The following is a 14,629-nucleotide window of genomic DNA, read 5'->3' as shown; positions in this document are numbered from 1 at the left end:
CCCACCCAAATCATCAAGAACATATTTTATCTTTAACATCAAGAAAATATCAAGATTCGTCAAGAATCATCACATCATAATCAAGAATTTCCTTTTAACATCAAGATCATAAAGATTACCAAGAAAGCATATAAATCATCTTATCAATCATCAAGAACATAACATAATTATCATAGAAGAATTCAATCGAGTCACAAGAATATAGAGGGAGGCCAAGGAAAGAGAATATAGCGAAGAAAATAGGTTTTGTTGAGACATGGGTTACCTCTTAGCCTTAATTAATTTCCTTGGCTATGAAGGGTCTTTCTTTAAGATTTCTCCTTTCTTGATTTCTCCTAAGGGAATTCTTGGAACTTCTTGTGTGGTGAGAGATTATTTGTGGTGTGAATTCTAGGTGCCTCCTAGGCCTCTATTTATATAATTAAGAGTCCTAATTAGGGTCTAGGTGGCATGGGTTTACTAATTCTATTCCTTATAGGACTAAAGACTTGTTTTAGGAATAAGGGTCCATGGTCCATGGTGGACCATATTAATTAATTAAAGAGAATCCTAACCATAATCTGAATAGTAAAGGTATACTTTCTTTATTCCTAATAGATGTGTAGGCCTAGGATTCCTAATTAGGATCTTATTAGTAAAATGTTGACTTTCTTTATTTCTAATAGGCTTATGACTCTAGTTTAGGCAAGGGTCCACGATCCGTGGTGGACCACATTAATTAATTAAAGGGATTTCTAATCAAACTAAATCCTTTTTAATTATTATTAATGGAATTATTTAAATAATTAATTTGGGTTTAAAGGCCGTAACACGGGGTGTTACAGCCGTCCTTTTACACAGTGATCCCGGGGAATATTCATATTAGAGTTCAAGATTCCTGTGAAGAAAGTAGGGCTGACATAGAGCCAATTTTATATAGGAAGTAGGACTGATGTAGAGCCAATTCGGATATGGAATCCGACCTACCTCATACAATAAATATCTAAGCTAATAAAAGGAAACTAATTAAAATAAATAAGGAAGTCTCTGCAAAATCTGCCTGTAACCACCTCTAGACGCGTAACCAGTCGGGAACGCCCTGGTTGCCAAGGAGATGTCCTTAGGGGCCACAGTACTCGGGTGAGGACACCCCGATCGCGAAGCCTGGTCGCCCGATTGAGTTCCTGAGTGGTACCCGGTCGGGGACACACCGCCCACGGAGCTTGGTCGCCCATCTAAATCTCGCAGAGTATTCAACCGGGGACACGCCGACTACCGAGGTTGGTCGCCCATCCGTGTCTCCTATAAGATCTCAGTCGAGGACACACCGACTACCGGGCCTGGTCACTTTGCCTCCAAGGGTGGCCGGTCGCTTGAAGATGGCTGACTACGGGTCCCAAGGCGCTTGACATGACGATCAGAGATCATGGGTGTTGCCCATCTGCTAAGTATTGTGTCGTGCTTGAATCTGGCTGCCTCGCTCTGCACCCTCGACCGGCTGTCTAATTTGGGGTATGTATCACCAGTCTCTCACTTTTTTAGGTTTAACTGAACGATGACTTGAAAAAGTAGAAAAAGTCCAAGGAAGCGTAAAAACTTCCCGGCCGCCTTGTTTACCCATACTGACTGGTCCCTTGAGCGTCTGGTCGGTGTCCCGTGGCTTTCCTGACTAATCTCCACTTCTCCCGACTGGCTCTGTTGTTAAAAAATAAAGAGTTAGGTTTATCTATAGGGTTTTGTCTGTTTATGAATAGGTGTCAGTTATAGGTACTTACTTACAGTTATGTGTTTGTATATATATGTACTATGTTTCTTTATTAGAAACACAGATAATACTAATATATTTCAGTTTTATATACATTTTCTATTCTTTGATTCTTCATATTGCTTCCGCTTAACTGGCGGGTGGTGTTATTCTCTACCCGATCAGGTCATTCTATCTTCCAAATTCAACATGGTATCAGAGCCTACTTTCCTAGGGTATTTTCAACATCAAAATTGTATTTTTTCAGTCGCATAAAAAGTAGTACACATAAGTTACTGTTCACGCGAAACCCTAATTTTTGCAACAGTGATGTATTTTTCCGATGAAGATTTTCCAGATTGTTGTTTTGCACTTCTTTGAACCTTTTGGTGAAGTTTTAAGGCTTTTGGGTTTGTTGCCAACTTCTTTCTGGGGTGCTTTTCGTATAACCGTATTTGTTTCATTATTTTCGGTATACCATATTTATTCCCTAGGGTTTTCAAGTTTGGTACCTTTCGTTTATTTTCGAAAGCCTCTTTTGTTATTCACTTATCCTATAAAGGGTATAAACAACAATCATGTGGTGTTCCCGGTATTCATACTTCATTCTTTGGGTGTATTTGTCATTACTTTGGGCTCTACTACATCCCCTTTGCTGCTCATGATTTGTTTGCTCTGCCGTTCTTGATGAAGATTGTTGATTGCCAAATCCTAGAATGCTTATGTTGCTATGAAGGTGCTCGTGTTAATCTTCACCTTGGTGCCTTCATTCCCAAGGTTATTCGTGACAAGCTTCGCTCCTGGTGCCTTCATCCCCAAAGGTTGTGTATAGCATTGTCCTTTCGAAGCCATCCACCCTGTTATTCTCTAGTTGCTTTTAATCTTCATTTGTAATTTAAAGTAAGGTAGAGTGTATGTTTTAATCCAAGCTTGGAACTTCCAGATGTTCAAGCTTGAGGGGGAGTGTTGAAAAATAAAGAGTTAGGTTTATCTGTAGGATTGTGTCTGATAATGAATAGGTGTCAGTTATGGGTAGTTACTTATAGTTATGTGTTTGCATATATATATATATATATATATATATATATATATATATATATATATATATATGTACTATATTTCTTTATTAGAAACACAAATAATACTAATATATTTCAGTATTATATACATTTTCTATTCCTTGATTCTTCATATTGCTTCCTGATGTGAGTCTAATTGTGCATAATTTTAGTATTAGCTTGATAAGTACATATATATATATATATATATATATATATATATATATATATATATATATATATATGTACTATATTTCTTTATTAGAAACACAAATAATACTAATATATTTCAGTATTATATACATTTTCTATTCCTTGATTCTTCATATTGCTTCTTGATGTGAGTCTAATTGTGCATAATTTTAGTATTAGCTTGATTATATTTATCAGGCTTGAGTTCATCATTTTGGTATTTTAATTGCACAATCCCTTGTTTTATTATTTAGTTATGGTTCACAATCGTTTTGAATGTTTTACAGTGTTTGTTAGTGTTTTTGAACAATTATAAGTCAAGGTTGAGAGCAATGGAAGTTCTAAGACAAATTTAGAGTCAAAGTAGACCAAAGGACGTGTACACAGCAAGTTCGACGCATCGAGAAAAATTCCCGAATGAATCCGAAAGAAAAATCTCGCGCCGCTCGACGCGTCGAGTGCACTGAAAGATAAAAGGTGCGGAATTGCAACAGAAAGTGAGGCGGTGATTGTTTCTAAAAAAAAAGGGCGCTGGCTTCAATAATTAGAAAGGTGGATGCATTACTGATTTGCAAATTAAACAAGGGCCATTATATTCCGAAACCAAAAGGGCGGCATATTATTATATAGTTAAAATCCCCCTTCCTCAATTCTAATATTTATTCGGAGATCTTTGGACACAAGAAGGAGAAAAATTAAGAGCCACAAGTTGTTTTGAGAGTCAAGAAGAAGACTAGGGAGATTTGGAGAAATTGTCTGGTTCAATCTTTTACTCTCTTTGATGATTTGTAATTCTTTTATTATTTTTGCTATGTATAATTTAGTCATGCTTGGCTAAATTTCATTAGAGATTCTTGGGTAAAAAGTGTTTATGAACCTATGTGCCTGTGCTCTCAGATTCTTTAATATATTATTATTTGGGTTTTAAATTTGTGTTGCAATTGTGTTTATTATTGTTGTTGTGAGTAGTTGAGGGCCCAGATTACTTGTTTCATTGCTTTGTTTATGTCATAACGGGAGTTAGGCATAATTGAGAGTTCACACAATTGCACTTAACTTTTGCAACTTGGGAAAGGGCATATTGTTAGGGAGTTTAATTCTTGATTGTTGCACATCGGGAGATGGTAGTGGTTATGGATTATTTATGAATGCTTCTTCTTGTTCTTATTGGGTGTTTATACCACGGGAGTGGAAATTCATTAGTGTTAATGACTACGGGAGTAGCTCTATACCACCTTGCATCCTCACACTCGTTTAAACCCATATTTAATATTACATTAGGTTAGGCACTAGGGATTAAACACTTGAATCCTAGGAATCTCAATCTCTCTATATTGTTTTCAAAACCCTTAATCATTGCTTTACTTTATTTATTTATTTGCAACATTCAATCATAATCATTAGGATTAGCTTCTCAAGAATAAATTAGTAATTGGTGCTTAATATCCCACTTCCCTGTGGATCGATAACTCGTTAATCAGAGTTTATTTGTTTGAAAATATACTACAATCACTTCCACTTAACTAGCGGGTGGTGTGGTGGTGCGGTCGCTGTAACGCAATTATGACGACCCCTGAATTTCGCCGGTTAGGGTTTCGAGATGGGCCTTTCCATAACCGTCTTGTCGGACGTTATGCCGCTCTTCCTCACAGTTCGATCGAGGACACATGTCACGATCTTGCCGGTCGTTGATAAGCATAATTTCTAGGCGTTATTCATAGTAATTTTAGTGAGTGATTTGCATAAATAAATTAAGTTTTAGGGTTAATTATATTATAAATATTATATTTAGCTATATGTTATTACTTTAGACTAGTTTAGATGTGTTATAATAAATATTAGGCTAATGTTGCATTTTTTATTAATATAAATTGGAGTTTTATTTTAATTATAGGATTAGATTTATTTGGTAGTTTTATACATTCAATTTAAATAAGTATTTTAATAATTAAGTTTAAAAGTTATGTCAATAGGTTAGGATTAATTTTACTTTAACATTATTTTATTTTACTTTATCTTTCTTTGAGGTATTTTGGCGCAGCAGAAAGAGTTTAAAAAGGTTTTGGGTTTTTGTTTTGGCGGATGATTGGAGTCGGCAGATTAAGTACGAGACGGAAGACAAAAATAAAAGAAAAAGGGGAGAGTACGAAGCGAGGGGGCAGCAGCGGTTCGGCGAGAAGATTTCAGCGAGAAAGCGAAGTAATTCAAGACTCCATCGCAAGAAATTATCGAGCTTCAATCACAGCTATCATCTCTTAGGCTTGAATTATTCTTCTTTATTTTATTTCTTGTTTAATTTTTCAAAATGCTATTTCTTGAACAATTTATACATTTAATTATGATTATTGGCTAGAACTTTAATTAGGGATTTGGATTAGCCTATATTAGGTTAATTGACTATTTTTCATATGTTGATTCTTCTAATTTCAGTTTAATAATTGAATTTGATTATATTTATTTTATGTATTTTAATTGTGGATTGTGTGACTGGTCATTACATAATTCTAATATTAGGGTTCATAAGAAGAACTGACAGGTGAATTATGAACCTAGAACTCGTAAGATAAACACAATTGACCTAAACTAGACATAGCTTTAGGTATTTGTGGTGATATTTGGTTGTTGCTTAATGGGTTTAATTAATGTTGGTGAGATATCGACGGATGATCACAGTTAATTGGATACAACCTAGTAGCTCGACGGAGTATTAGGATATATTTGAAGCAATCATCACTATAGTCATAAGAATCAATACTTAGGAAAGTTAGTTAATTAAATGTATAAATTGTTCAAGAAATAGCATTTTGAAAAATAATTGATTAGGGATTTGGATTAGCCTATATTAGGTTAATTGACTATTTTTCATGTGTTGATTATTCTAATTTCAGTTTAATAATTGAATTTGATTATATTTATTTTATGTATTTTAATTGTGGATTGTGTGACTGGCCATTACATAATTCTAATATTAGGGTTCATAAGAAGAACTGACAGGTGAATTATGAACCTAGAACTCGTAAGATAAACACAATTGACCTAAACTAGACATAGCTTTAGGTATTTGTGGTGATATTTGATTGTTGCTTAATGGGTTTAATTAATGTTGGTGAGATATCGACGGATGATCACAGTTAATTGGATACAACCTAGTAGCTCGACGGAGTATTAGGATATATTTGAAGCAATCATCACTATAGTCATAAGAATCAATACTTAGGAAAGTTAGTTAATTATCTAATAGGTGAACCCCAAATCCCTAGTCTTCTCTCAATTAGAATTTTCTTTGCTTTAATTTCATAAATACTCTTTTTAATTATATTAATTCTAATTATTTGCGTTTTTCCTAATCAACAAATTGATTATTTAAGATAATAGTTAATATTGTTCTTCGTGGGATCGACTCTGGAATACTCCAGGAATTTATACTCTGATTGACTCTGTGCGCTTGCAGATTATAGCAATCAAGTTTTTGGCGCTGTTGCCGGGGAACACTTTATTAAGCTGTTTTCTTTAAGTTTTTCTTTTCTGATTTATTTAGGTTGTTAGGTTCGTTATTATTTTATTCTTATTTTTTTTTTACTAAGTTTTTGTTTTTCCTATTTTAATTTTATTCTGTTTATGAACTTAAGGCGTTCACTAAGGCATAAAAGCGCTGAATTATTTCCTATTGATCTTGAAATTGAGCGTACTTGCAGAAATAATAGGGTACGAAGGCGGCTTGAAATGACTGAAAATAATAGAGTGGGTCAACTGGATGACCCCGTACCACCAATAGTTCCACCTCCTCAAAATCAAGCAGCTCAACCACGTCTTCGTGACATCCAAAGACCGGTAATAGCTATTAACCCTTCTTGCATTCAATTATCTGATGCAACTAGGAATTATGAACTCCAGACTTTCCATCTGAATATGCTCCCTACCTTTAACGGTTTGGGAAGTGAAGATGCTTTGGGTTTCATGCGAGAGCTCTATAGTATGGTACAAACTTTACCTTTAAATAATTTATCTGAAGAAGAGCTTAGAATGAAATGTTTTCCATATTACATGAGGGGAGATGCTAGGCAGTGGTTGTTAAATTTACCAGAGGGTTCTTTAAGAACTTGGGATGATGTTTACAATGCTTTCATGTTTAAATATTATTCATCTCAAAAGACAATGGACTATAGGAGTAGGATATGCACTTTCACTCAAAGAGAGGGTGAATTATTTCATGAAGCATGGGATCGTTTTAAATTGCTTTTGACACAATGTCCACACCATCAATTTCCATTGTTATTGTTGACACAATTCTTTTATGATGGTTTAACTCCTAATTGTCAGTCTCTTGTAGATACTGCTGCAGGTGGATACACAAGTGATAAAAATAGTGATGAATTAGAAGCTATCTATAAGAGCTTAGCTACTAATTTTCGACAAAAGGCAGTGAGAGGCCGAAGAGCTGCTATGCATGAAATTAGCACACAATCTGAGTTGACAACACAAGTGGCGGAATTGACTAAACAGATGAACTTATTGATGACTCGTGATAGTTGGAATAGAGAATTTTGTTCTTATTGCAATACATATGGTCATAATTCTTCTGTTTGTATGAATGCAGAGTCATCACAACCATCTTATGAGGAAGCTTATTACATGGGATCCAACATGGGTAGGCAACAACCAAGAAATGATCCATTTTTTAATACATATAATCCAGGTTGGCGAAATCACCCTAACTTCTCATGGAGAGATCAAGGTAATGCAAGACCAATGGGACCACCCGGATTCCAGCAACAAGGACCATCAGGATTCCAACATCAGCAATACAGACCTTTCCAGCAGCCACCTGCGCCACAACAGTCTCAACTTCCTGCTCAGTAGAAGAAGCCTCAATTGGAGGAGATGTTCATGCAATACATGGCTAGCCAGGACACTATGATGAAGAAAATGGATGCAAAAATTGATAAGTTTGCTCAGTCTAGCCAAGCATCCATTCATAATTTAGAGGTGCAAGTAGGTCAGTTGGCTAAATTGGTTGCAGGAAAAGATCGAGGTAAGTTTCCTAGTACCACTGAAATAAACCCTAGGGAAGGAGCTATGGCTGTCACGTTGAGAAGTGGTAAGATATTGAATGAAATTATGAAAGACAATGAACCCACGAGGGTTGAGAAAGAGAGTGATAAAGAAGAGGATCAAGTGCCTAAAGAGAATTCTACTGATCAAAACCTCAATTCCTCTATAGTAAAATCTTATGTACCCCCCATTCCATATCCACAAAGGTTACAAAAGAGGAACCAGGACAATAACTTTAAAAGATTTTTGGAGGTTTTAAAAAAATTGCAGATTAATATTCCTTTTGCAGAAGCACTCGCTAATATGCCATCTTATGTCAAGTACATTAAGGAAATTGTGTCTAATAAAAAGAAATCGGAAGAGTTTGCTACTGTGCATCTAAATGAGGAGTGTAGTGCTATTCTACAAAGCAAATTACCTCCTAAGCTAATGGATCCAGGAAGTTTTTCTATTCCTTGCACTATTGGTAATACTGTTGTTGATAAATGCTTATGTGATCTAGGTGCCAGTATTAACCTTATGCCTTTAACTCTTTTCAATAAGTTGGAAATAGCTGATATGAAGCCAACAACAATCTCTCTTCAACTTGCTGATAGATCAGTCAAGTACCCGCTTGGAGTAGTGGAGGATATATTGGTAAAAGTTGGTAAATTTTATTTTCCTGCTGATTTTCTGATTCTTGATATGGGTAGTGATACAGATACATCTCTTATACTTGGTAGACCATTTTTGTTAACAGGAGGAGTATTAATTGATATGCCTTTAGGGAAATTGATTTTTAGAGTAGGTAAAGAAAAAGAGGAATTCTCTATCTCTACGGCTGTAAAATTACCAACTTTTGATGAATCATGTCTTTCTGTTGGTGTTATTGAGAACCCTTCAGAAGAAGAATTTGTTAAGCATTCACCTAGTGAAACACCACATCAACTTGAACTTAAACCACCTTCATTGCGGTTCAAATATGAATTTTTGAGTAACAATGATACTTTTCTTATGTTTTCTTATGCTCATTTACTTCATGCAAAAGAAGAGAGATTGTGGAGAACATTGACTAAAGCTTGGCATGACAAAAATAATTTTTGGAGAGAATTCAATTTAGGGCAAGAAGTTTTGTTGTCTAATTCTTGTCTTAAGTTTTTTCTAGAGAAATTGAAGTCTAGATGGTTTGGTCCTTTTATGGTCACTAAAGTTTGTTCATATGAGGCCATAGAGATTGAAAGAGAGAAAAAGAAACCATTCATGGTTGCTTCACCAAAAGGCAGCCCCGGAAGAAACTGGCAACTAACAGGGAAGTTTCCTGTTTATTTCATTTTCTCATACTTGCTTTTATATTTAACATTGAGGACAATGTTGAGTTTGAGTGTGGGGAAGGGAAAGTAAGATTAGGGGATGTTTTCTGCAAGTTTTATGCAAATTAGGCAATATATAAAAAAAATTCTGCATTTTTCCTGCAATTTTCTGCAACATTTTCTGCATTTTTTCTATTTTTCTGCATTGTTCCCTTCATTTTTCAGCAAAATAAAGTTTAAAAACTGCCATCTAATGACTATGTTGGTTGGGAGATAAGTTCTAGTGTTTTGGGAGTGCATAATATCAATGAATGTGTTTGGCTATATGTATGCTTGCATAAAGTTAGTAGTCAAATTCTATCACACCGTGAGCTTTTGAGCCTAGAGGTTGCCCACTGCAACTTATTTTCATTTTGAGTGTTTATTGCCTTCTTTGATTGTGTTACTTCTAGAACTTGCTTTATACCATTTCAGAACTACATGTTATATGATGACACGAGAATGATTTAGGCATTAGGATTTAGCCTTATAGCCTTTAAAATGACCACATCCTTATACATGTTATCTTTCCCCTAGTGAACCACTTTGAGCTTTAAAATAAATATACGACATTTTTCTTCATTAGCCATTCCCAAAGAACCTTTGCTCATAAAAAGAAGCCTTTTAACCCGTCCTTGAGTCAGTAGAAGTCATTATTTCATTTATCTGTGCAAGATGACCAAAAGTGATGAAGTATGGGTGAGATTGGAGTTGAAAGGTGATTGTACAATTGGTTTTCTTTGAGTGAAGAATTGTTTGTGATCAAAGGGGGTGAAAATGCCAAAAAAATGAACAAAATGAGATCTATTCTAATTTTGTGGGTTGAAAAATCTTGTTAGCCCGAACTTTTGTGCTCATTTTATTCTTAAAATGATTTGTGAGCAATGAAGGCATGATAGAAATTTGAAGATTATGGGAAGAGTACTATTGAGGGTGATGTGGAAATGATGAGGTATTTATTCGGTTTTACCAGAAAAAAACAAGAGGAAAAAATGAAAAAAAAAAAAGATGAAAAAGAGATGGAGGTTTTGAAAGTTGTTTATCAGTGAAAAGGATGAGGGGGAATGAAGCAGTGATAGCTTGTTTTAATAGAGTTCATTGTATGGGTAGAATACGAGTTCTTGCTCTTGATATGGTGAAATTATGGCACTACTGATTCCTTGGACTTTATTTCTATTTCCTTATATCCTTTCTTTGTTAAACCACATACCCTTGGCCCCATTACAACCCATAAATAAAGACCTTTTGACTTGTGTTCTTCATATAATTTTGGTAGTGGAGTTTTGGTGGACAAGCAAGCCTATGGCAAGTGCACTCTCAATAGAGGATGGTGTGTACCTTTCTTATACATATATATTTGAGAGATTGAGTGAACAACTGTGAGGACTACTATTCTCTAATGTCTTGTGTGCATATGACTTTGAACTCTCATGAAGTATTATGTGTTTATCATCTCCTTGAATTGAATGCCTAGTTGGCATGGTTATGGTTGGTAGTTTGAATTCATTGCATAAGTTTGCTTGGGGACAAGCAAAACCTTGAGTGTGGGGAGTCGTCCAAGCCTATAAATACCCCAACTCTTCTTCCCATTTTCCTCTTTGCATCTTCTGAGCTTCAAACCCTCAAGCGCTCTCTTCCCACTTAGAAACAAAAGCCTCTTTATTTTCCGGCGACTGGCATCCTAGCCCACCGAGTTAATTCCGTTCACCTCCGGCTGTCGTTCTTTCTCAGGTTAGTTTCTCCTCCGCCATTCCTCTTATTTCCCTTCCCTCTTTGTTTTTCCCGCCATTTCTTTATGTCTTCCTCATCTTCATCTTCGTCTTCTTCCGCCGCGGACGACCATCAGGGTCGGACTACGAACCCTCATGCCATTACTTCCGCGGCGGCAGCCCCCGCTGACCCCCCGATTGACCGAGAGTCGGGGTTCTTTGACGTTCTTAACTGGCCGGTGGGCCGCCGATCTTTTCTCTGCGAGGTCGATTTTCTCTATGCCCGGCGGCTAGTGGGCATATCGTTCGTAGCTCGTCGTCCGAGTGACCAACTGGTGCCTGATCCGCTCAATGGAGGGTATGTGGGGATCCATTACCAATCGGTCCGGTGTGGCTTCCGGGTGCCCCTTTCTCCCTTCCTTTCTCTCCAACTCTAGTACTACGACGTTCTGCCTGGTCAGCTGTGCCTAATTCTTACTGCCAGCTGACCGCCTTCCTCACGTACTACCATCGTCTTGATGTGGAGTCCACCTGACAGGATAATAGGGCTGGCACCCAACCCGGATCACAAATGGGCATCTGACTCAGCATCACATGGGAACCCAACAGGCAGAACTCCAACGGTTAGGAATTCCAACAGGTGCCACCTTTACTGTCATTGAAGCCCCCATTGATATGAAAGAATTAAAGGCTTGGGCTCCCCATTTATGTCCCATGTTGTTACCGTTAGGAGTCTAAGTATAAATGGGGCTCTCCTCAGCTAGCAAAGGACTGTATTTTCTATACTCAGACAAATGCAATACAACTATTGTTACTCTCTCTCATAGCATTATTATAATATTACCGGTAACATTATTACCGTCATTGGTGCTTTCATTGAGAGCCTGAGTCCAATACTCAAGCAGGCTACGACACACACAACTCATTCCTCATTCAACAGCAAGCTTGAAAGAATGGTGTCCCGCAGCTCCCATGGTTCTCGCAACGTGAACAATGGCAATGCCTCAGGTGACCTCCGGGACCAACTCACCAACAATCGCGGAGGGGACCTCCGAGAACAGCTCAATAACGGGAGGCCCGGGGACCTTCGAGACTAACTCAACAATGGAGGGGACCTCCGAGACCAACTCAACAATGGAGGGGTGAACCAAGTCGTGAACCTCCAGGCGACCATTCAGCAAGCAGTGACGGCGACACTAAATCAGGTGGCAATGGGACTCCAAGGCCCGCCACGACCTCAGGAAATAGAGGTAGAATCCCCACAGAGGGAGGATGCCCAGGATGCAACCCGTGCGGCGAGGGACGCAGGGCGTCGCACCAGGACAGGGGGTCCAAGAGAGGGCACCCAAAGAAGCGGTCCGGCCAGACGGCAACCTGGACCCTCCCGCTCTACCCTGGAACGGTTGGGACACGGGGCGCCCGCTCGGCAAAGGCTAGAGTCACGTGCCGAGGGATCCTCCGCTAGAGGCCCTCGCCGACACGAGGAAAGAGAAGCGGAAAGGTCGCCCACAGAAAGGATGGGCGAGTCTCGTGGACCGGCCCCGCGCCGGCACGGTGACGAGTCGGCTCTGCGTCGACACTCGGGCGAGCGACGCTTCGATGAACCGGCCCCGCGTCGGCACTCGGCAGGTGAGCGACACGTTGATGAGCGGGTTCCATACCGACACTTGGGTGGACGAAACATCGAGGAACCAGCTCCGCGTCGACACTCAGATGGACGACACGTCGATGAACTAGCCCCACGCCGACACATAGAGGAGCGACAGCCGGCCCCGCGCCGGCACCCTGACATGTCGACCCTCGTCGAGAGGCTACAAAGAAGGATCGAGGAGTTAGCAAGAAGGGTGGAGGCACGGGAGCAGTCGCCAGAACCCGAGGTACGGATGGCAGCACCGTTATCCTCAAGCATCATGGACGTGCCTCTGCCGAGGGACTACAGGTTACCTGCCATCAAGGCGTACACGGGAGCCACTGACCCACGTGTCCACATGACGAGGTACAAGGCTGCTATGGTAATGATCGGGGCAGGGGACGCCATCATGTGCCGAGCGTTCTTGTCCACCCTGGATGGAACAACCCAAGACTGGTTCAACACCATCCCGGACGGGTCAATTCAAAGCTTTGGGGAGTTGTCCAAAAGCTTCCTGACATACTTCTTTGGTAGCATACAGCGTAAGAAACCCTTCTCTCATCTCTGTGTAGTAAAGCAAGATAGAGGTGAGAGCCTCAAAAACTTCCTGATCAAATGGAAAAAGGAAGTCAATAATGTCTATGACTTCGACTCCAAGGCGGCGATCCCAATATTCATCCATGCCTTGAGATCGGGGTATTTTCACAAGCAACTAAATGCCCACCACCCCTGTTCTAACGAAGATCTGATGAGGACGGCTAGCCGCTATGCCGAAGCAGAGGACGTCGACAGGAAAAAAGAAAGATGAGGAGGACGGCAGGAAAAATGGGAAACCTGGGAAAGCTGGTCCGTCCAGCCAGGCACCACGTCCGAACCACCCGGCCGCAGGGAAAGGCCGGTACCATGAACGGCCTCGCCTGGTTCCCCTGCGTAACCTAACTCCTCTTACCCATCCCGTCAGTGTCATCCTAAAACAGGCTGAGGAGATGGGAATAGTCGAGCTCCCACCAGAGTGCATGAAGGTCTCCCCAAAAGGAGACCAATCAAAATACTGCAGGTTCCATAGGCAACCCGGGCACGACACGGATGAATGTAACGTGCTGAAGAGGCAAATAGAAGAACTTATCCAGCAGGGCTACTTCCGGCATTTTGTCAAGCGATCCAAGCAGCAGCAACAGCAACAACTGTAACACCCCAGATTTTCAAGACTTTTTAAAACTTATATCAAAGGTGGAATCTCATTAAATCTCAAGAAATAAATACAAGCGTACGGGGTGCTATGCCACACCTGGGCTAGAGAACCCAAGTGCACAGGCTAACTAACTAATATCCTCAAAGCGTAATTACGTAAACGTGGCACGCAGGCCAAAATGGGAAAACTATCTACTTCTATACTCCAAGTTCTAGCGCGCTCCAGTGACTTAATCTTTTGTGCCTGAAAGCCAAATATATCTGTTCAGCGAGAGATGCTGGTAACCCACTCCAACGCGTTGAAATACAATACATATAGAGATATATATAGATATACGAAAACCATTTTGAGCATGAAGATATATCCTACGAACTCTAGCTTTGAAAATCGGGAATGACTCGACAGATAAGGCCAGACACAAGCAACAGTTATAACGAGCATATGCAGTCCTCAACACATAAGGCAGATAAGGCAAGGCATAAACAATGATCATAACCCAACATGGACAATCCCCCAATATAAATCCCATAGTCACATCTCCCAAGACACTCGTAATCACAACTCGTCCATGTCACAACACATAACACACTTTGTTGGCGCCACAGGACCAATCGCATGCCCATACATGAGGGTCAGTGCATATAGCTCTGACACGGCCCCGCAGCACCCTGCCCCGTATCGCAACACGGAGGGGTCGATCGCAACCGACCGATGAACCGCAGCTCATCATAGTGTTTGATCGCAA

General features: G+C 39.6%; 1 protein-coding gene across 1 annotated transcript; it reads left to right on the top strand.

The window, feature by feature from the left end:
* The first annotated feature begins 7,899 nt into the window (after nt 1-7,899).
* Nucleotides 7,900-9,405, top strand: LOC109147367. The gene has a single exon (XM_019295027.1). The coding sequence runs from the start codon at nt 7,900-7,902 to the stop codon at nt 9,403-9,405; it is 1,506 nt and encodes a 501-aa protein (XP_019150572.1).
* Nucleotides 9,406-14,629: the final 5,224 nt, after the last annotated feature.

This window comes from Ipomoea nil, unplaced genomic scaffold, assembly GCF_001879475.1.
Source record: "Ipomoea nil cultivar Tokyo-kokei standard unplaced genomic scaffold, Asagao_1.1 scaffold0261, whole genome shotgun sequence".
NCBI classification, from domain to species: domain Eukaryota; kingdom Viridiplantae; phylum Streptophyta; class Magnoliopsida; order Solanales; family Convolvulaceae; genus Ipomoea; species Ipomoea nil.
The sequence above is the reverse complement of the archived record's forward strand: the minus strand, read 5'-3'. Positions and strand labels throughout refer to the sequence as shown.